Source organism: Nomascus leucogenys, chromosome 11 (genome assembly GCF_006542625.1).
Source record: "Nomascus leucogenys isolate Asia chromosome 11, Asia_NLE_v1, whole genome shotgun sequence".
In the NCBI taxonomy this organism is placed as follows: Eukaryota; Metazoa; Chordata; class Mammalia; order Primates; family Hylobatidae; genus Nomascus; species Nomascus leucogenys.
Window position 1 is genome coordinate 107795268 of NC_044391.1, and position 21177 is coordinate 107816444.

Below are 21177 nucleotides of genomic sequence, written 5' to 3' on the forward strand. Positions count from 1 at the left end.
GACCTCTTATCTCTGTGCCCCAACCCCTTATTTCTGTGCCCCCTACCCATTCTCTGCTTTTCTGGAGGGCAAGAACCCCCCACCCCTTCTCCGTGTCTCTACTCTTTTCTCTGGGCTTGTCTCCTTCACTATGGGCAAGCTTCCACCTTCCATTCCTCCTTCTTCTCCCTTAGCCTGTGTTCTTAAGAACTTAAAACCTCTTCAACTCTCACCTGACCTAAAATCTAAGCATCTTATTTTCTTCTGCAATGCCGCTTGACCCCAATACAAACTCGACAGTAGTTCCAAATAGCCGGAAAATGGCACTTTCAATTTTTCCATCCTACGAGATCTAAATAATTCTTGTCGTAAAATAGGCAAACGGTCTGAGGTGCCTAACGTCCAGGCATTCCTGACGTCCAGGCATTCTTTTACGCATTGGTCCCTCCCTGGTCTCTGTTCCCAGTGCAACTCATCCCAAATCTTCCTTCTTTCCCTCCCGCCTGTCCCCTCAGTCCCAACCCCAAGTGTCGCTGAGTCTTTCCCGTCTTCCTTTTCTACACACCCATCTGACCTTTCCCGTCCTCCCCAGGCTGCTCGTTGCCAGGCTGAGCTAAGTCCCAATTCCTCCTCAGCCTCCACTCCTCCACCCTGTAATCCTTCTACCACCTCCCCTCCTCACACCCGGTCCAGCTTACAGTTTAGTTACGCAACTAGTTCTTCCCCACCTGCCCAAAAATTTCCTCTTAGACAGGTGGCTGGAACTGAAGACATAGTCAAGGTATGTGTACCTTTTTCTCTATCAGACCTCTCTCAGATCAGTCAGCGTTTAGGCTCCTTCTCATCAAACCCCACTAAATATATACAGGAATTCCAATATCTAACTCTGTCCTACAATTTAACCTGGAGTGACTTAAATGTCATCCTGACTTCTACCCTCTCCCCAGATGAACAGGAAAGAGTTTTTTCTCTAGCCCAATCTCACACTGATAACCATCGGCTTCACGAGCCAGACCTCCAGGAAGGCACTAGAGCAGTTTCCCGAGAAGATCCCCAATGGAACTATCAGGCAAATTCCCCAGGTATAGCTAGGCAAGATTACATGATTTCCTGCCTAGTCAAAAGGCTTAAAAAGGCAGCTTACAAAGCTGTTAATTATGACAAGCTTAAAGAGACTACCCAAGGAAAAGACGAAAACCCAGCCCAGTTCATGGCCCGCTTAGCAGCAACTCTTAGACACTATACCACCCCAGACCCAAAAAGGCCAGAAGGCCACCTTATTCTTAATATGCATTTTATCACCCAATCCACTCCTGACATTAAGAAAAAACTTCAAAAATTAGAATCTAGCCCTCAAACCCCACAACAGGAGTTAATCAACCTCGCCTTCAAGGTGTACAATAATAGAGAAGCAGCAGCCAGACAGCAACACATTTCTGAGTTACAATTACTTGCCTCTGCTGTGAGACAAAACCGAGTTACACCTCCAGCATACAAGAACTTCAAAATGCCTAAGCCGCACACGCTTAAGCCGCAGCAGTTAAGCATTCCTACAAGACTTCCTCCATCAGGATCTTGCTTCAAGTGCCAGAAATTTAGCCACCAGGCCAAGGAATGCCTACAGCCCAGGATTCCTCCTAAGCCGTATCCCATCTGTGTAGGACCCCACTGAAAATCAGACTGTTCAACTCACCTGGCAGCCACTCCCAGAGCCCCTGGAACTCTGGCCCAAGGCTCTCTGACTGACTCCTTCCCAGATCTTCTCGGCTTTGCGGCTGAAGACTGACACTGCCCGATCGCCTCGGAAGCCCCGTAGACCATCACGGACGCCAAGCTTGAAGTAACTCTCACAGTAGAAAGGAAGTCCGTCCCCTTCTTAATCAATACGGAAGCTACCCACTCCACATTACCTTCTTTTCAAGGGTCTGTTTCCCTTGCCTCCATAACTGTTGTAGGTATTGACGGCCAGGCTTCTAAACCTCTTAAAACTCCCCAACTCTGGCGCCAACTTAGACAATACTCTTTTAAGCATTCCTTTTTAGTTATCCCCACCTGCCCAGTTCCCTTATTAGGCCGAGACACTTTAACTAAATTATCTGCTTCCCTGACTATTCCTAGGCTACAGCCACACCTCATTGCCGCCTTTTCCCCCAGTTCAAAGCCTCCTTCACATCCTCCCCTTGTATCTCCCCACCTTAACCCACAAGTATAAGACACCTCTACTCCCTCCTTAGTGACCGATCATGCACCCCTTACCATCCCATTAAAACCTAATCACTCTTACCCCACTCAATGCCAATATCCCATCCCACAGCATGCTTTGAAAAGATTAAAGCCTGTTATCACTCGCCTGTTACAGCATGGCCTTTTAAAGCCTATAAACTCTTCTTACCATTCCCCCATTTTACCTGTCCTAAAACCAGACAAGGCTTACAGGTTAGTTCAGAATCTGTGCCTTATCAACCAAATTGTTTTGCCTATCCATCCCATGGTGCCAAACCCATATACTCTCCTACCCTCAGTACCTCCCTCTACAACCCATTATTCTGTTCTAGATCTCAAACATGCTTTCTTTACTGTTCCTTTGCACCCTTCATCCCAGCCTCTCTTTGCTTTCACTTAGACTGACCCTGACACCCATTAGGCTCAGCAAATTACCTGGGCTGTACTGCTGCAAGGCTTCACAGACAGCCCCCATTACTTCAGTCAAGCCCAAATTTCATCCTCATCTGTTACCTATCTCGGCATAATTCTCATAAAAACACACGTGCTCTCCCTGCTGATCGTGTCTGATTAATCTCCCAAACCTCAATCCCTTACAAAACAACAACTCCTTTCCTTCCTAGTCATGGTTAGTGTGGTCAGAATTCTTACACAAGAGCCAGGACCGCACCCTGTAGCCTTTCTGTCCAAACAACTTGACCTGACTGTTTTAGCCTAGCCCTCATGTCTGCGTGCAGTGGCTGCCGCTGCTTTAATACTTTTAGAGGCCCTCAAAAATCACAAACTATGCTCAACTCACTCTCTACATTTCTCATAACTTCCAAAATCTATTTTCTTCCTCATACCCAAGGCATATACTTTCTGCTCCCTGGCTCCTTCAGCTGTACTCACTCTTTGTTAAGTCCCACAATTACCATTGTTCCTGGCCCGGACTTCAATCCGGCCTCCCACATTATTCCTGATACCACACCTGACCCCCATGACTGATGCACCTGACATTCACCCCATGTCCACATATTTCCTTCTTTCCTGTTCCTCACCCTGATCACGCATGATTTATTGATGGCAGTTCCACCAGGCCTAATCGCCACACGCCAGCAAAGGCAGGCTATGCTATAGTATAAGGCACTAGCCCACCTCTTAGAACCTCTCATTTCCTTTCCATCATGGAAATCTATCCTCAAGGAAATAACTTCTCAGTGTTCCATCTGCTATTCTACTACTCCTCAGGGATTATTCAGGCCCCCTCCCTTCCCTACATATCAAGCTCAGGGATTTGCCCCTGCCCAGGACTGGCAAATTAGCTTTACTCAACATGCCCCGAGTCAGATAACTAAAATACCTCTTGGCAGGTAGACACTTTCACTGGATAGGTAGAGGCCTTTCCCACAGGGTCTAAGAAGGCCACCGCAGTCATTTCTTCCCTTCTGTCAGACACAATTACTCGGTTTGGCCTTCCCACCTCTATACAGTCCGATAGCAGACCGGCCTTTATTAGTCAAATCAGCCAAGCAGTTTTGCAGGCTCTTAGTATTCAGTGAAACCTTTATAACCCTTACAGTCCTCAGTCTTCAGGAAAAGTAGAACGGACTAATAGTCTTTTAAAAACACACCTCACCAAGCTCAGCCACCAACTTAAAAAGGGCTAGAAATACTTTTACCTCTTTCTTTTCTCAGAATTCAGGCCTGTCCTCAGAATGCTACAAGGTACAGCCCATTTAAGCTCCTGTATAGACGCTCCTTTTTATTAAGCCCCAGTCTCATTCCAGAGAGCAGACCAACTTAGACTGTGCCCCAAAAAAATTGTCACCCCTACTATCTTCTGTCTAGTCATACTCCTATTCACCGTTCTCAACTACTCATACATGCCCTGCTCTTGTTTACACTGCCAGTTTACACTGTTTCTCCAAGCCATCACAGCTGATATCTCCTGGTGCTATTGGCAAACTGCCACTCTTAACTCTTGAAGTAAATAAATAATCTTTGCTGGTAGGACTATGCTGAATCTCCTTAGGCACTCTCTAATCAGATGTCCTGGGTCCTCCCAATTCTTAGACCTTTAATACCTGTTTTTCTCCTTCTCTTATTCCGTTTAGTTTCTCAATTCATACAAAACCATATCCAGGCCATCACCAATAATTCTAAATGACAAATGTTTCTTCTAACAGTCCCACAATATCACCCCTTACCACAAAATCTTCCTTCAGCTTAATCTCTCCCACTCTAAGTTCCCATGCCACCCCTAATCCCACTCGAAGCAGCCCTGAGAAACATTGCCCATTATCTCTTCATACCATCCCCCAAAATTTTCGCCGTCCCAACACTTTACCACTATTTCTTTTTATTTTTTTCATTAATATAAGAAGACAGGAATGTCAAGCCTCTGAGCCCAAGCTAAGCCATCATATTCCCTGTGACCTGCACGTACACATCCAGATGGCCGGTTCCTGCCTTAACTGATGACATTCCACCACAAAAGAAATGAAAATGGCCTGTTCCTGCCTTAACTGATGGCATTATCTTGTGAAATTCCTTCTCCTGGCTCATCCTGGCTCAAAAGCTCCCCTACTGAGCACCTTGTGACCCCTACTCCTGCCTGCCAGAGAACAACCCCCCTTTTTCCTTTACCTACCCAAATCCTATAAAACAGCCCCACCCCTATCTCCCTTCGCTGACTCTCTTTTCGGACTCAGCCCGCCTGCACCCAGGTGATTAAAAGCTTTATTGCTCACACAAAGCCTGTTCGGTGGTCTCTTCACACGGACGCGCATGAAAGATACCATCTGTGTGAAGTCAGCACTTCCATCTGAGGCCACTCTCTAGTTCCCATAATGCTAATAGGAACCATCCCCAAAGCCACATATCACTTCCTGGATCAGAGTTCTCAGGACAGAATGTTTCTCTTACTACCATTCAGCTTCCTCCCAACCATTACCATCCCAGCACCCTTAATGTGCTCTCTCCCCTGAAGCTACTCCAGTTGCTAGAACGGCATCATTAGTACTGTATCGCTCTTTAAGATTCAATAAAGCAAGAGGAAGAGGATGCATGACTCCCTGAGCTACTCCTTAGTCTCAGCAGAACAGTACTGTAGGAAAATTATATTCCTGCTCTTGATGCCTCTTCCCATCCCCTCAACATTCCCATTCCTTTCCCTACACCAGCATTTGGTTCACCCAGGACACCCCATTTAGGGTGCAGCCAATATAGCCATAATAGAAGAGCTTCATTAAGGAGCTCAATTCATAATAAGAAAAACTCATAACAACAAAAACTCAAAATAGTTTTTGTTTTAATCAATAGCTTTCCCCTTCCCCACTGGGTTGGAGCCTCTTAACACCTTGACCAGATTCCATACATTCCTGTCATTCTCCGTTACACTGGGCTGGTCCCACTGGGTATTTAAAAGCCAGGTTACTGACATTAAAAGTTCAATTGCAAACATTATTCAAAACATGTTGCACTCACTAACCCTGACTTGTGGAAATGAGATCTACTTTTCATATATCTCCCTTTTCTTTCTATCTTCAAATCCTTTCCCTCTCTTCAGTTCACTCTAGAATCCCAGTAATTCTCAATCTTGACTGCACACACTGGATTACCTAGGAGTTTTTAAACTACCAATACCAAACTCCACGCCCAGAGATTCTGATTAAATTGTCCTGGAGGGAGTCCTTGACATCAGGACTTTTTAAAGCTCCTGGGGTGATTCTAATATGAAGCCGAGTCTGAGAGACATTACTGCAGACTCTCACAGGCACTCACTGTGGATAGAACAGGGAGGAATGGAGATGCTGCCTAACTGGCTGCTGGCAGTGAGGACGGAACCTAGGCTGATTCCCTCTGGTCCCTTTTGATGCTGCTGGCTCTGCTGGCCTGAGGGTTGCATATAGGTATACGGGTTTCTTCTGAAGGGTGAAGGTAGGGGGTCAGCTGCATCATAGCCCAGTCCCCCAATGCTGATCCCTTCTCACAGTGGGACAGGCATCCAACTATTTGACTCTTACTCTCACCACCATCCTCTTCCACGTGAACCAATTCTTTTTGCAGGGAATTGGGATGGCATGAGGTGTCCCCAACTTCTTCGCAGGCACACTAATAGTAATAAATAGCATCACTTATTCAGCACCTACTCTATGCCAAGAATTATATTGGTTGCTTTCTTTTTTTCTTTCTTTTTTTTTTAGATGGAATCTCACACTGTCGCCTGAGCTGGAGTGCAGTGGCACCATCTCAGCTCACTGCAATCTCTGCCTCCCGGGTTCAAGCGATTCTCCTGCCTCAGCCTCCCAAGTAGCTGGGATTACAGGCACCTGCCACCATGCCCAGCTAATTTTTGTATTTTTAGTAGAGACAGGGTTTCACCATGCTGGCCAGGCTGGTCTCAATCTCCTGACCCTGTGATCAGCCCGCCTCGGCCTCCCAAAGTGCTGGGATTACAGGCATGAGCCACCGTGCCCGGCCTGTTTTCTTATTTAATTATCACACAAGCCTGCCAAGAGGTATCAATCCATATTTCATAAATGAGGAAACTAATTATCAGAGAAGTTTTGCTGCTTACCCAGCATTACACAGTAAGAAAGTAATAGAGCCAGGTTAGAAATTCAGATCTGACTTCAAAACGACAGGCTCTTCATTATTCTATTTTACCTGAAGTCACTTCCTTTTATAATGGTACCTGTTTAACATGTTCCCTCCCTTAGATAATGCAGCTGCCTTCTACTGAGGAGTTTTAGTGCCATGATCCATCAGTCCACTGACTGATGATGGAGATTTCCAGCCGAGACAGACAGGCAGATGGAGGAAAATTACCCCAGCCCCGCCCCCTACACCAACATAGGCGCTGCTTATGTTCAAAGACGTACTTTAGATCTGCTATCTACTAGAAAAATCCAGACTTGTGCAGATCACAATTCCACCCACTCATCAGCAGCATTTCTCAACTTTCTGTCCCCAGGACCCACTAATCATTTACAGCTTGTTGATGGTTATTTGAACCCAGGGTCAAGGTGAACACCCCCAGTTACACAATAAAAATGTATCAAGGTTTTGTTTAATCAATTGCGTGTGTTTCAGAAAGTCTGTATAAAATTCTCTGCAGTGGCAGATCATAGCAAGGGATGGTTTAACAAAATGAAGGCGCTCATTGCAGCACTGCTTTTGATCACACTGCAGTATTCGTGTGCCGTGAGTCCCACTGACTGTAGTGCTGTTGAGCCGGAGGCTGAGAAAGCTCTAGACCTGATCAATAAAAGGCGACGGGATGGCTACCTTTTCCAATTGCTGCGGGTTGCTGATGCCCACTTGGACAGAGTGGTGAGGAACTGCCAGTGGCAGAGCTGAGTTGGGAGATTACACACAGGGGCAAATGTGACTCTACCCCCTAGGCTTACTGCTTTGCACAATGAATGGCTTTGGTCAGAGTTTTTTGTTTGGCTTCTGTGGCTGCTCTAAATTGTTCTTTTTTCCTTCAAACTAACATTTGGTATTAGTGTGCCCTTAACTATGATTCGATTTGTGGGTACGTATTAGCATTTATGCTGAGCCCAATTACATGCTAAGTACTGCCAGAGAAACATTAGAATAAACTATGGGCCTTGGCCTCCAGGAAATAATAGTACGCTGGCATATATAGGCAAACAGTGTAAGTTACTAGGATAAACTAGAGAGAAGGAAAAGTTTTCTCAATCCTCCTAAGGCTCCTAACTGAGCCTGAAATAAAACTGGTAGACAAGGCCAGGTGCAGTGGCTCACGCCTGTAATCCCAGCACTTTGGGAGGCCAAGGTGGGCGGATCATGAGATCGGGAGTTCAAGACCAGCCTGGCCAACATGGTGAAACCCTGTCTCTACTAAAAACACGAAAACTAGCTGGGCATGGTGGCGGGCGCCTGTAATCCCAGCTACTCAAGAGGCTGAGGCAGAAAGATCGCTTGAACTTGGGAGGCAGAGGTTGCAGTGAGTCGAGATCGTGCCACTGCACTCCAGCCTGGGCAACAGAGCTAGACTCCATCTCAAAAAAAAAAAAAAAATAGTAGAAGAAAACATACAAATTTATTTAATCCAAGGTTTACCTGACACTGGAGTCTTCATAAATGAAGACTCAGATATCCAAAGAAACTGGCCACTTGCATACTTAGAATCCATGAAGGCTGTGCAGAATGCAGAAGTGTGATGGGACAAAAGGCTGTAATCTAAGAGTCATAGACTGAAAGAAGGACCCAGCAAGGCCTCTCTGTTTGAGTTCTTCATGGCCTCTCTGTGTGGCATTTCTTGCTCCCAAGCATGGGACACGATCCCTTTGGAATGCGGATCTGAGGATCTACTATCAAAGAGAGTAGGTCAGAGAATTTCTTTATGGCCAGCTCCTACAAAGAAAGACACAGGGGGAAGGTTAGATTCATATTTTAGGATTTATGGGTGCTTTCGGGGAGAGGGATTCTACCATCTGTGACCTGCCCTGGAGAAGAGAAATTTTAGTTTCTATGGCTTGCCTTGGGGGAGAAAGCAGAGTAGGAGAACAAAGGGCAGAAGGTCAGACAGATCTGGCTTCCGAGGCCCTTCCCATTTCCTTCAGTTCAAAGGACTCAGCATGCCAAAGTACCATACTTTGAGGTACCATGTTCTGAGCCCCAACAATAGCCAAGTGACCAAAGGAGTGGTAAATGTACTGGAGCAGTTTAATGAGGGGAGATCTAGTAAGACTGGATGGGAGGAGGCTTCCGCTGTGTAATCACGCATAGGTAGGATTTGAACAGGTCTGGGTAAAGGTGTTCCTGGTGAATTCCTGACACCAGCACTTCTAGGTGGGCATAGAATCAGGAAGAAGGGTGTTAGGGAGCCATTGAATATAAGCAGGTGGATTCCAGAAGTTCCATATAGGCTCTGGAGCAGCCATCAGGTGGGAGCCAAGCCTGTGGGCTTGTCTTGAGGTGAGAAAAGCTTACTGTCTTCACTTAGATTACACGCCTACCTAAACTGGACTAGAGGAGCTGATAGACATTATAGAGAGACATGAAGCCTGCCTCTAAGCTCCCCAGATAACCTACTCTCCCTCTGGTGGAAAAACTGAAATTAGAGAGGCCAGACAAGGAGTACTACAGAGGACAGTTTACCCTTCTGAAAGTATCACAGAGGGAGGCACTGTGGGTTGCAGAGAACAGGTGTGCAGGAGTTTAGGATTCAACCAGTAATTCAGTGACCATTAGTCCCATGCCAGGCTCGTCAACACATGTTAGGGCATAGGATACAGCAGCACAGAGCTACTTCTGAGAGCTAGCGTAGAGAGCGGGTGGATGGGGAGGCGTCCTGATGTGCCTGGGGAAATTGAGGCAAGAGACAGGGACATGAAGTAGAAAGCTATTTATGTATTCAGGAATGAAAGAACAAGGGGCAGACCTGGGTTAGTGGGAGTCAGGGCAATGAGACTGAGAAATAGACATGAGAGATGTTGCCGAGAAAGACCATTCAGGGCCTGGTACTGGATAGCAAAAGCAAGGACAAGGAAAACATCTCGTAGGTTTACATGTTTTACCCCAGAGTCTAAGGCAATATGTTGTTAGTGGTGCCACTGACAAAGACAAGGGAAGTGGAGAGGGCAGCTGGTTTGTAAGAGAAGAGAGAGGATTTAGCTTTGGGCAAAGCGACATCAAAGCAGAAAATCCCATGATCAGTAATAGAGCTGGGCAAGAGGACACAGCTACAAGGACAGATTGGAGGCCCTGATGAGGTTGTCATGACTTATATTTCTAGGCGTGTGTAGGTGATGATGCCTCCACTAAACCACCACTGCCATTTAGTGATAGCTTCTTAAAGTTTATGGGCAGAAGACAAATCAGGACCACTTAAAAAAAAGATTTGGAAATAACTCATTGAAGCTATGTATTGGAATCAATAGACCAAATGACACAAAAGTAGGGCATCTGCAAAAACAGTGAGAGGAACAGGAATTCTGTTTAAGTAATAAATATATACCTTTAATAAATAAAAAAAAACAACCTGCTAGGTTTCCATGTGCTACTCACATGTTGCTTTTGGCATTCCTCAGGAAAATACAACTGTATATTACTTAGCCTTAGATGTGCAAGAATCTGACTGTTCGGTCCTATCCAGGAAATACTGGAATGACTGTGAGTCACCTGATTCCAGACGTCCATCTGAAATAGTAAGTAAAGAGGGCACCTTCCCTCTGCTCTTATCATTCTTATTTTCCATCTACTCTGTTCACTCAGCCAATGTCTGGGCTAACACAGTAGAAGAGAAAGGGCAGCTTTTGCCTTGAGATTCATGAAGATGATGTTAACCTTGAGCAATACTCTTGACAGTCTTTCCTGGGAACACAGTTCAAGACAACTCAGCAGGGCGTGTGGTCCCATCAAAGAGCATAACCAGCTGTGGGTCCTTGGGAAAATCACCTAATAACATCCCTCCACTTTGGTGTTTTTTGACTGTAAAATAAGAAGTGGGTTTAGGAATTCATGAACTCTAAGGGCCTTCCACTCTTGACAGTCTACAGGTATGAGAATCTATGAACTTGTAATTGTGTCCTATGTACAGTGGTCCTATTTTCAGGAATGGCCAAAGGAGTTACTTGCAGTGAAGAATTGAGTCTTGTTCAGCACCTAGGATATATGCTGAGGAATAAGATCTGGCTTTGCATGTGGGAGGTGGGTACTCAAATGCCAGGCTCTCTGACACAGGTGGAGAACGTGAAGATGAATAAGCAGAGATTCAAGATTTCATTTCCAGAAAATGAGAGGTTCACACTCCTGGGAGTTTCACCACTTTTTCCCTTGAAAGTGTTTAGGGTATGGCCATGATGCTTTAAATAGTTTCTCGCTGGTTCTCCTGAGGATTTTGAGTGCCAACAGGATGCAGCACACAGAAACTGACTAAGAAAATGCAGGGTTTGAGACAAGCTTTGATGAAAGAAATGAGTTTTTAAATGAACAGTAGGAGGATGTTGCATCACCTTTTTGCTCTTTCATATCCGACCTGAGGAAGGCAGGATGCAATGACTCAGCAAGTCCTCAATAGCCTCTTTCTTACAGGTGATCGGACAATGTAAGGTAATAGCTAGAAGACATTCCCATGAATCTCAGGATCTCAGAGTGATTGACTTTAACTGCACCACAAGTTCTGGTATGGTAATTTGTCAAATTGCTAATTAATTCTTGATTAATACAAATTCAATCATACAGTGGTATTTGTCTCATCTATGTACATATGTATTCATATATATTCAGATGTATTCATGTACATCTATGATGTACATGAAAGAAAAGCCTTCATAGACTCCATCATTATTCATTCTCCAGAGAACAGAAGGGAGACAAGTTTCCCTGGTACTGGTACACCTTCTTTTAAAGAAATTCAATGCATGAAAATAGAGATTTAGGAGAGGTAGGTTTGCATCATTACAGATATAGGCTTTGGAGTCAGACTTGCTTTAGCTTGAGTCATCATCTGCCAGTTGTATAGTCTTGGGAGGAGGTAAAGTCTTGGGACTATGAAGTAAAGATTATGACACTTTCTATTTAAGACAAAATAATTGATGCTCAAAGGGGTTAAATGACTTGGCCTCAAGAACAAAGCCAAGATATTGTGAAGACGTGACACTATCCCAGGAGTATTAACTCTAAATTCCAAAGCTTTTTTATTTATTTATTTTTATTTTTGAGATGAAGTGTCTCTCTTGTTACCCAGGCTGGAGTGCAATAGTGTGATCTCGGCTCACTGCACCCTCTGCCTCCCAGGTTCAAGCAATTCTCCTGTCTCAGGCTCCCAAGTAGCTGGAATTACAGGCATATGCCACCACACCCAACTAATTTTGTATTTTTAGTAGAGATGGAGTTTCTCCATGTTGGTCAGGGTGGCCTCAAACTCTTGACCTCAGGTGATCTGCCCACCTTGGACTCCCAAAGTGCTGGGATTACAGGTGTGAGCCACCACGCCTGGCCTCCATACCCTTTTAATTTACATTTTCAGGAAGAATTATCACAGGATTCCTTTTTAAAATAGCAAGTCTAAATATGATATTATATACAAAAATGCAAGCTACTGCCACAGGAGATTGCATTGAAGAAAGGATGATCTGTGTCTTCTCCTCTCTCTGGGCAAAACTCTATGTTAATGCTCTGTCTTCCTCCTTGGCAACAACAGGAAGAACTTATTAGAATATTAGTGGCTTGGTTTGGTGGCTGACGTCTATAATCTCAGTACTTTGGGAGGCTGAGACCAGAGGGTCGCTTGAGCGCAGGAGTTTGAGACTAGCCTGGGCAATGTGGCTCAACCCCATCTCTATTATTTAATATATATGTTAATATATATATCATATTAATACATAAATATATATTATATAATATATAAATATATGATATATAATATATAAATATATGATGTATGATAGAATATATAAATATACAATAGATATTATATGATAGATTATATATTTATTAGCAAATGTCATAGTTGTCATATTAATATATATATATGTTAGCACTTTATCAGTGGTACTGGTGAAGGCATCATGAGTAGGGGTCACAACATAGACATGGGGATCAGAAAGACTCGAAGGAAGAATCAGCAGTTTAGTTCTGTTGCCAAATGGCTGGTTGATCTTGAAGCAGTTACTTAGCTCTTCCAACCCTCAATTTGCCCATCCTTAAAATGAAAGTTATTGTCATTCTTGCCACCAAGCCACTATTAACATTTCCAGCCCTTAACTGTGACACTGCCATCTTCTTTCTCCAGTCTCTTCAGCACTGGCCAATACCAAAGACAGTCCCGTCCTCTTAGATTTCTTTGAGGATACTGAGCGCTACAGAAAACAAGCCGACAAAGCCCTTGAGAAGTACAAAGAGGAGAATGATGACTTTGCCTCTTTCAGAGTGGACCGAATCGAGAGAGTTGCAAGAGTGGTGAGTCTCCACTAAGGTTCAGCTGGAGTCTGAAGGCCCAGACTCCAACCTGGCGGCAGAAACTGAATGGCACACCCTCTCCACCTGCCTCAATTGACCAGCTGCCTTTTAATTTGTCACTTTTGGGGCCATAAAAGACAGGCAGCAGGTATTAAAAAAATACCAAAAAATTGTCTTCCTCAAACACTTTTTTTTTTTTTGAAGGATGGGTAGGGGAGTGGACATCTGACAGAGATAAGAGAAAATCTAAAGAGGAAACAGGGAAAGACAAGAACATATGAGGGTTGTGTCATTACAAATCATCCAATACTAACCTTCTTGTACTCTGATGGAAAACTGAAGTTCAGAGAAACCACCGCACCACACCAAGTAATGTGCCTATAGTTAGACGGTTCCCTGCTCTCTCTACAAGGACCCAAGTGCTTTCACCCAGAGCTGTCTTGTAGAGCAACTGGTTGACATTTGCTATGCATTCAGAAAATGCAGCGTTAAATAGATAGTGTTGCATACAAGTAAAGAAATGAGTACCATGCAGTTGCTCAAAGAATATTTGGACCCATGCGCACTGTAGTTTGAAAACATATTGGTACAGAGAAACGCAGGTTATAGAACAGGACTTAGACTATGGATCCTTTTATATGAAACACTTAGATTTACCTGTGTATGTGTAACACATCTAGGAAAACACTCGAAGAGGAAACACATCAAATAAATGAGAATGAAAACTCTGGGAAGAAGTTGGAGTGCAGGAGGGGTGATTTTTCACACTCTACTTCATTATGCATTTATTATTTGAACATTTTCAGTGAAATGGTATTCACCTTATCACTTAGGTGATACATTTTTAAAAGGCAGAAACCGTTTTAAAAAATGACACATACTGGTGATTTTGAATTCTCATACTGCCTTAAAAAATATTGAATGGTAGTTATCTACTGCTTTTTTTTCCTTTTTCTTTGTCTGTTCTTGAAACCATTTTGATCCCATCTGTTCTAGAGAGGAGGAGAAGGAACCGGTTATTTTGTGGACTTCTCTGTGCGGAACTGCTCCAGACACAATTTCCCCAGACACCCCAATGTGAGTATAAGAAATGTCTGTGATTGTTGACTAGAGTCACAGAGATAAAAGAAGAAGGAGGAGGAGGAGGAAAAGGAAATGAGGAGGAGGAGAAGGAGGAAGAAATGTCTGTGAAATACAAAGTATCATCTGGGAAGCACTTAGTACCTGCCAGGCACTCTTCTAGGTGATTTACACATCAGATAACTTATTGTTTTGTTTTGTTTTTGAGATGGAGTTTCGCTCTTGTTGCCCAGGTTGGAGTGCAATGGTGCGGTGTCGGCTCACTGCAACCTCCGCCTCCCGGGTTCAGGTGATTCTCCTCCCTCAGCCTCCCGAGTAACTGGGATTACAGGCAGGCACCACCGTGCCCAGCTAATTTTTGTATGTTTAGTAGAGATGGGGTTTCACCATGTTGGTCAGGTTGGTCTCAAACTCCTGACCTCAGGTGATCCACCCACTTCGGCCTCGCAAAGTGCTGGGATTACAGGCATGAGCCACCATGCCCGGTCTATGATAACTTATTAACCCTCATACTACCATATGAGATAGATACTGTTTTTATCCCAAATTAGCAGGTAGGGAAACTGAGGCACAGAGAACCTAAGCGAACCATAAGAACATGATTTTATAATATACATGATATATACCTAAACTTAAAACTAAGTTTCTAACTCATTAGGATTAAAGGCTTAGTTAGAACTATAGTAACTCGTACTAAGACCCTACACTGGGTGGTTTTATTAATTCCACATCATTGACACTCACAGGAATCCCACCTGACAAATGAGGAGGTAACTGAAGCTCAGCAAAGGAAAGGTCTTGCCGATGTTCACAATCAAGCTGAGATTAAAACTTAGTTATTCTCATACAAAGTCCAGTGGGATTGTTCCTCTAATCATTTACAAATAGATTCCCATGTAGCTGCCGGAAGACATTATTAATACCACCTGGCATTTGCATGGTGACCTACAGTTAAAGAAACACCTCCACATCTATTATTGCCAGGTCAGAGCCTCATGAAAATCCTGCTGACAAGTAAAAGCAACTATCTGCCTACATTTCCCTGTGACAAGGGGACCTAAAATTAAAAGCACTTACCTAAGGGCACTTAGCTAGAGAGTGTTAGGAAGTGGAATTTTAATTATGATGCCAAGTCCAGGATTTTTCTGAGGTTTAACAACACATTCTCCCTGGTCAAAAGGGAGAAACCATCCATTAGTACCTTCGTTAGCTCTTCTAATATCCACGCTGAACCAGGTCTAGAATCCTTCTTAGTGGCCACCAGAAACGACACCTCCCTCCCCTACTCCTATGGCCAACAAACCCTTCATGATCTTGGTGTGGATAATGTAAACCCAGAGCTGAAGCACCAGAGCTGAAGAGGAGGCTCAGGGGTAAGTGTTTTACTGCATCCTCTCGTTTAATTAATCCCTCCCACGACCTGTGAGTACATATTATTATCCCCATTTTACAATGGCTGACTTTCAGAAATCTTTTGTAACTTTCCCAAACTCACAACTAGGAAATGGAGAAGCCAGGATTAACATAGGTCTCTCTGATTCCCAGACTGTACTCAGAACCTCAATGCTTAGCAGTTTCTTCTAGCAGACAGCCGTCCTCTTGTCCTAGTCGATCTTTCACAGGTGGGTTTAGGAGCATCTGGAGCACACGAGTGGCAGCCAGTTTTAGCCCTTGTACTTGGGTGGAGTCAGCAGACACTTGCCTTGACAATGTCCATGAAAACCCGTCTTTATGCTATACAGATGCCTTCCTGTCCAACACTTTCCTCCAAGGGACCAGCTGAAGTTGTAAAAATCCCTCTTTGACACCATCCCTCATTGTCCTAGGCACAGGCAACTGAGGTCTCCAGTGCAGAAGGGTTGGCCTAAAGGCAAGGCAGCAATGATGTGGTTTTCCTCATCATTTCCACCACCCATGGGGAAGCCCAGTGCTGGTGTCCGCTCATGAAAAAAAACCACAGCAACTTGAGTGATACCCTTCACTACCTGCACTTTCCCCAAAGTGTTAAGAAGGAAAGATTGCTGAACAACTGGTGGGAATATCTGATCATATTACCCTGATTTTTCTAAAGCACTTCTTCCTTTTCTGAATGTCTGGAAGCTGACTCTGGCTGGTCATCTTCACACTATCTGGACACACTAACAGCTCCTCATTCCTTTGTAGGTCTTTGGATTCTGCAGAGCAGATTTGTTCTATGATGTAGAAGCCTTGGACTTGGAAAGCCCAAAAGACCTTGTCATAAACTGCGAAGTCTTTGACCCTCAGGTGGGTTGTCTAAGCAGACTCTGTCATGGCAGTGCCAGATTAAGTGACATACGTACACAAATAGTGTTGTTGGTTCCTAAAGCTCTGTGTGTGTGTGTGTGTGTGTGTGTGTGTGTGTGAGAGAGAGAGAGAGACAGAGACAGAGACAGAGGGAGACGGAGAGAGACAGAAAGAGAGAGACAGACAGACATGCAAGAAAAAAGATACAGAGAGTATCCTACAACTGGGGAAAGGAGTGCAATTGCCAGATGACACAAAAAATATGAAAACTTTTCCAAGAATTGAAGAGGGGTAACAATTGGCAGAAAATTAAAATCGTGTCCAATTCAACCAAACTTGAAGGAATTTGAAAATGCTCCTTGTAGTTGGGACTCTAGTGCTGAGACTTAGTCATTCCTAAGCTTATATTATTGGGCACAGAATCTAAGGGGAATAAATCAGCCTCAAATTTATTATGTAAATGTATATAAAATAAGATGCAAAACCATATTTTGCATCTGTCTCAGAAATCTTTGGTCTATTTTTTACATGAGTACAAAGATTTGCTTCACAAAATTTTTCATATCAGAAACAAAACTTAAAATAATCCAAACATCCAATCCCAAGTTAAAAAAAAGAAAAAGGAACAAAGGGCAGGATTGTCACCATGAACATGGCTCTGTCTTTTTTTTTTTTTTTTTTTTTGAGAAGGAGTTTTGCTCTTATTGTCTAGGCTGGAGTACAATGGTGCCATCTCGGCTCACTGCAACCTCTGCCTCCTGGGTTCAAGCGATTCTCCTGTCTCAGCTTCCTGAGTAGCTGGGATTACAGGCATGTGCCACCATGCCTAGCTAATTTTGCATTTTTAGTAGAGATGGGGTTTCTCCATGTTGGTCAGGTTGGTCTCGAACTCCTGACCTCAGGTGATCCACCTGCCTCGGCCTCCCAAAGTTCTGGGATTATGGATGTGAGCCACTACGCCCGGCCTCTGTAGCTATTTTTTAAAAATTAAACTCTGAACAAGGAAGAGAGAGAAGAGGTCAAGTGTTCAGCCTTTAGGAGTAAGGGATGTCGATACTGTCAAACCTCAGTTAAGAATATCAGTTATAAGGCACTAGTTTTCCAGTGTTGGTCTACAGATGCGTGCCAGGCCGTGATACTGTTTCACCACTCTGTGTAGTAAAAATGAAAAAAAAATTAAGGATAATGAAGTTTTTTATATCTAACATTTATCCATCTAAAGGACAATCCTTTACTCTGACATCGTGTTTCTGGCTCCTTCTTTTTTTTTTTTTTTTAATCAAAATTTCATTCCAGGCTGGGTGTGGTGGCTCACGCCTGTAATCCCAGCACTTTGGGAGGCTGAGATGGGTGGATTACTTGAAACAAGGAGTTCAACATGGTGAAACCTGTCTCTACTAAAAATACAAAAATTAGGAGCCTGGGCAACAGAGTGAGACTCTGTCTCAAAAAAAAGAAAAAAAAAATTAGGTGGGTGTGGTGGCTTAGACCTGTAGTCCCAGCTACTTGGGAGGCTGAGGCAGGAGAATTGCTTGAACCTGAGAGGTGGACGTTGCAATGAGCAGAGATTGCACCACTGCACTCCAGACTGGGTGACAGAGTGAGATTCAGTCTCAGAAAAAATAATCGTTTCTTTTGTGAAACAATGATGGTGGTAAATGATAGTTGTTGCTAATATTTTAAATATCAACTGGGCTAGATAACAATTTGAGAATCTTTCTTCGTAATACTTTTTAAATTGATTTGTGGAGTCTATGATCTGGGAGCCATTGGTGTAAATCAAGTCAAGTATCTACCATCTTCTTTTATGTTACATGATGATAGGCACTTTTCTGTGACCTTTTCCAGGAACATGAGAACATCAATGGTGTACCGCCTCATTTGGGACATCCCTTCCACTGGGGTGGGCATAAGCATTCTTCTGCCACCAAGCCTCCATTCAAGCCCCATGGATCCAGAGATCATCATCATCCCCATGAGCCACACAAACATGGACCCCCACCTCCTCCAGATGAAAGAGATCACTCACATGGACCCCCACTTCCACAAGGCCCTCCTCCACTATTGCCCATGTCCTGCTCAAGTTGTCAACATGCCACTTTTGACACAAATGGGACCCAAAGACATTCTCATAATAGTAATTTCAGTGACCTCCATCCCCATAAGCATCATCCCCATGGACACCACCCCCATGGATACCATCCCCATGCACACCATCCTCATGAGCATGATACCCATAGACAGCATCCCCACGGACACCACCCCTATGAACACCATCCTCACGCACACCATCCTCATGGACACCACCCCCATGGACGCCATCCTCATGGACACCATCCCCATGGCCCCCATCCCCATGGCCCCCATCCCCATGGCCCCCATCCCCACTGCCATGATTTCCAAGACTATGGACCTTGTGACCCACCACCCCATAACCAAGGTCACTGTTGCCATGGCCATGGCCCACCACCTGGGCACTTAAAAAGGCAAGGCCCAGGTAAAGGACCCCGTCCCTTCCATTGCAGACAAATTGGATCTGTGTACCGACTCCCTCCTCTAAGCAAAGGTGAGGTGCTGCCACTTCCTGAAGCCAATTTTCCCAGCTTCCCATTGCCACCCCACAAACACCCTCTAAAGCCAGACATTCAGCCCTTTCCTCAATCAGCCTCTGAATCATGTCCAGGGAAGTTCAAGAGTGAGTTTCCACAAGTTTCCACGTTTTTTGCACATACATTTCCGAAATAAAATGTGATTCCTTTGAAGAGGAAAATGAATAATACATTGAATTAGAAACATAGATAAAATGACCAGTAATTGTGAAAATTACAGTTCTTTTTGACTCACTTTCATACTGAAGATGCAGCAAAATGTGAATGGGAAAAGAGATGGCCTGAGAAGGAGATCAAATGGAAAGGAGAGGAAAGAACTCAGTGCTGCCAATTAGTAGTTAATTCTGTCACTCACCACTACATCACTTAAGGCAAATCTATGCCACTCAGAATCTCCTTCTTTCCTGGACTTAACTCTAATTCTAGAGTCTCTGTTACTGCTTGGGCTATACCTGGGCATACCAATAAAGTATGGTATTGAAACTATTATTATCATTTATTTCATTTTATTTTCTAAGTTCCAGGGCACATGTGCAGGGTGTGCAGGTTTGTTATGTAGGTAAAAGCATGCCATGGTGCTTTGCTGCATGCATCAAACCCATCATCTAGGTATTAAGCCCAGCATGCTTTAGTTCTTTTTCCGAATGCTCTCCTGCTTCCCACCCTCCCCCTATTTATTATTATTAAAGTGACCTAAATTCTCTCCTAGTGATTATTACTAGGCGTCTAAATTTTCTTTTGGAAAAATAAGTTCTAAATTCAGTCATGAAACAAACAAACCTCTGGCTATAAATTGCAAAGAAGCTTGCTAACATGAATCATGACCATAAATTCAGGTGCACAAGAAATGTCACTTTATGCTCAGAACAAATTAATTTCTATTTGAGGATGCCATCCTACTTGCTTAGTGGGAAATTGAACCCCAGTCCTTCTTGGAGTCCCCTTGCCCTGCCCTGCTACTTTCCACACAAAGTTGGGCCACAGTTCTAGGATCTCACACAGTGCCAAGCTGTCCAGGTGGTAGGAAGCAGGATAGTGACTATCCGTCAGCCAGGGCGACTGTTGGACCAATGATCATCGTCATGAGTGACAGCCATCATGCTCAGGGATAGTCACAATCCTGTTCACATCACTCTTTCAGTCTGATTTATCTGCTACTTCTGTAGCAAACTGGGGGTGCAGGAGTGTCTGTACACTAGTAATGGACATGACTGCCAAGGTATGGCATATGGCTACTCTCTTCCTGGGATCTTGCTGCCTTCCCAGCTGCATGCCCAGAAAGCAGGGCAGAGGTCTCCTCTGCCTCAGAGACCCCTTACCCCACTCTTCTTCTTATACCTTCTCCCTCAGCTAAGGACTCTCTTGCTAGTCTCAGGTAACTTCACTTTATTTATTTTTAGGGCCAGAAGACTCTTTTTCCACACTGTACTCCTCTTTCTTTTTCCTCCTCAAATCAGGACTCAATCACTTGAAACAAACTAAAAGAATTCAGATTCTGTCTATCTTCCAACAACAATAGTGATACTCAAAGTATTTCATAATCAACACGACCCAAGCACTGACCAACCAGACCAGAAACAACAACCTATCAGAACAGTCACCATCCATAAACAACCAGCGTGACCACACTGGCAGATGCAGCTGAATGTGGGCCTGCAGAATCACATTCCTCCTGGAGGCACGAACACCAGGTCAGCTGCTTGAACAGGGAGAGGAGAAAGGTGAGACCCATGGAGGGCAAAAGATACAGAGGTTAATAACTCAGAATGTATCCTCCCGCAGAAGCACTAGAGTAGGGTTCAATAATTTACAAAGCACTTTCGTAAACGTTGCTTGAGTTAATGAAAATATTCCTTGGAATACAGAGGAGTTGAAGTTCTCAATTCATTTCAGTTAAGTGCATTCTTCCTATGCACACCTGATACTGCAAGGGAATAATGGGATAAGAAACCATTCCCACCCCGGGACGGTACATTCTACTAGAGGTTTTAGACAATACAACATGCTTTTCTAGACTTCTTTTTGTTTGTTTGTTTGTTTGTTTGTTTTCACAGAGTCTTGCTCTGTTGCCCAGGCTGGAGTGCAGTGGCACGATCTCAGCTCA

The 21177-nt window shown here is 44.0% G+C and overlaps 1 protein-coding gene across 1 annotated transcript; it reads left to right on the top strand.

Annotated features, from left to right (window-relative positions):
- Nucleotides 1-7335: 7335 nt before the first annotated feature.
- HRG (histidine rich glycoprotein) lies at nucleotides 7336-19209 on the top strand. Its single transcript, XM_003256614.4, has 7 exons — nucleotides 7336-7518; nucleotides 10248-10364; nucleotides 11251-11341; nucleotides 12953-13119; nucleotides 14116-14196; nucleotides 16363-16464; nucleotides 18313-19209. Exons 1-7 carry the CDS (start codon nucleotides 7336-7338, stop codon nucleotides 19207-19209), a joined length of 1638 nt encoding a protein of 545 aa, XP_003256662.2.
- The last annotated feature ends 1968 nt before the right edge of the window (nucleotides 19210-21177 follow it).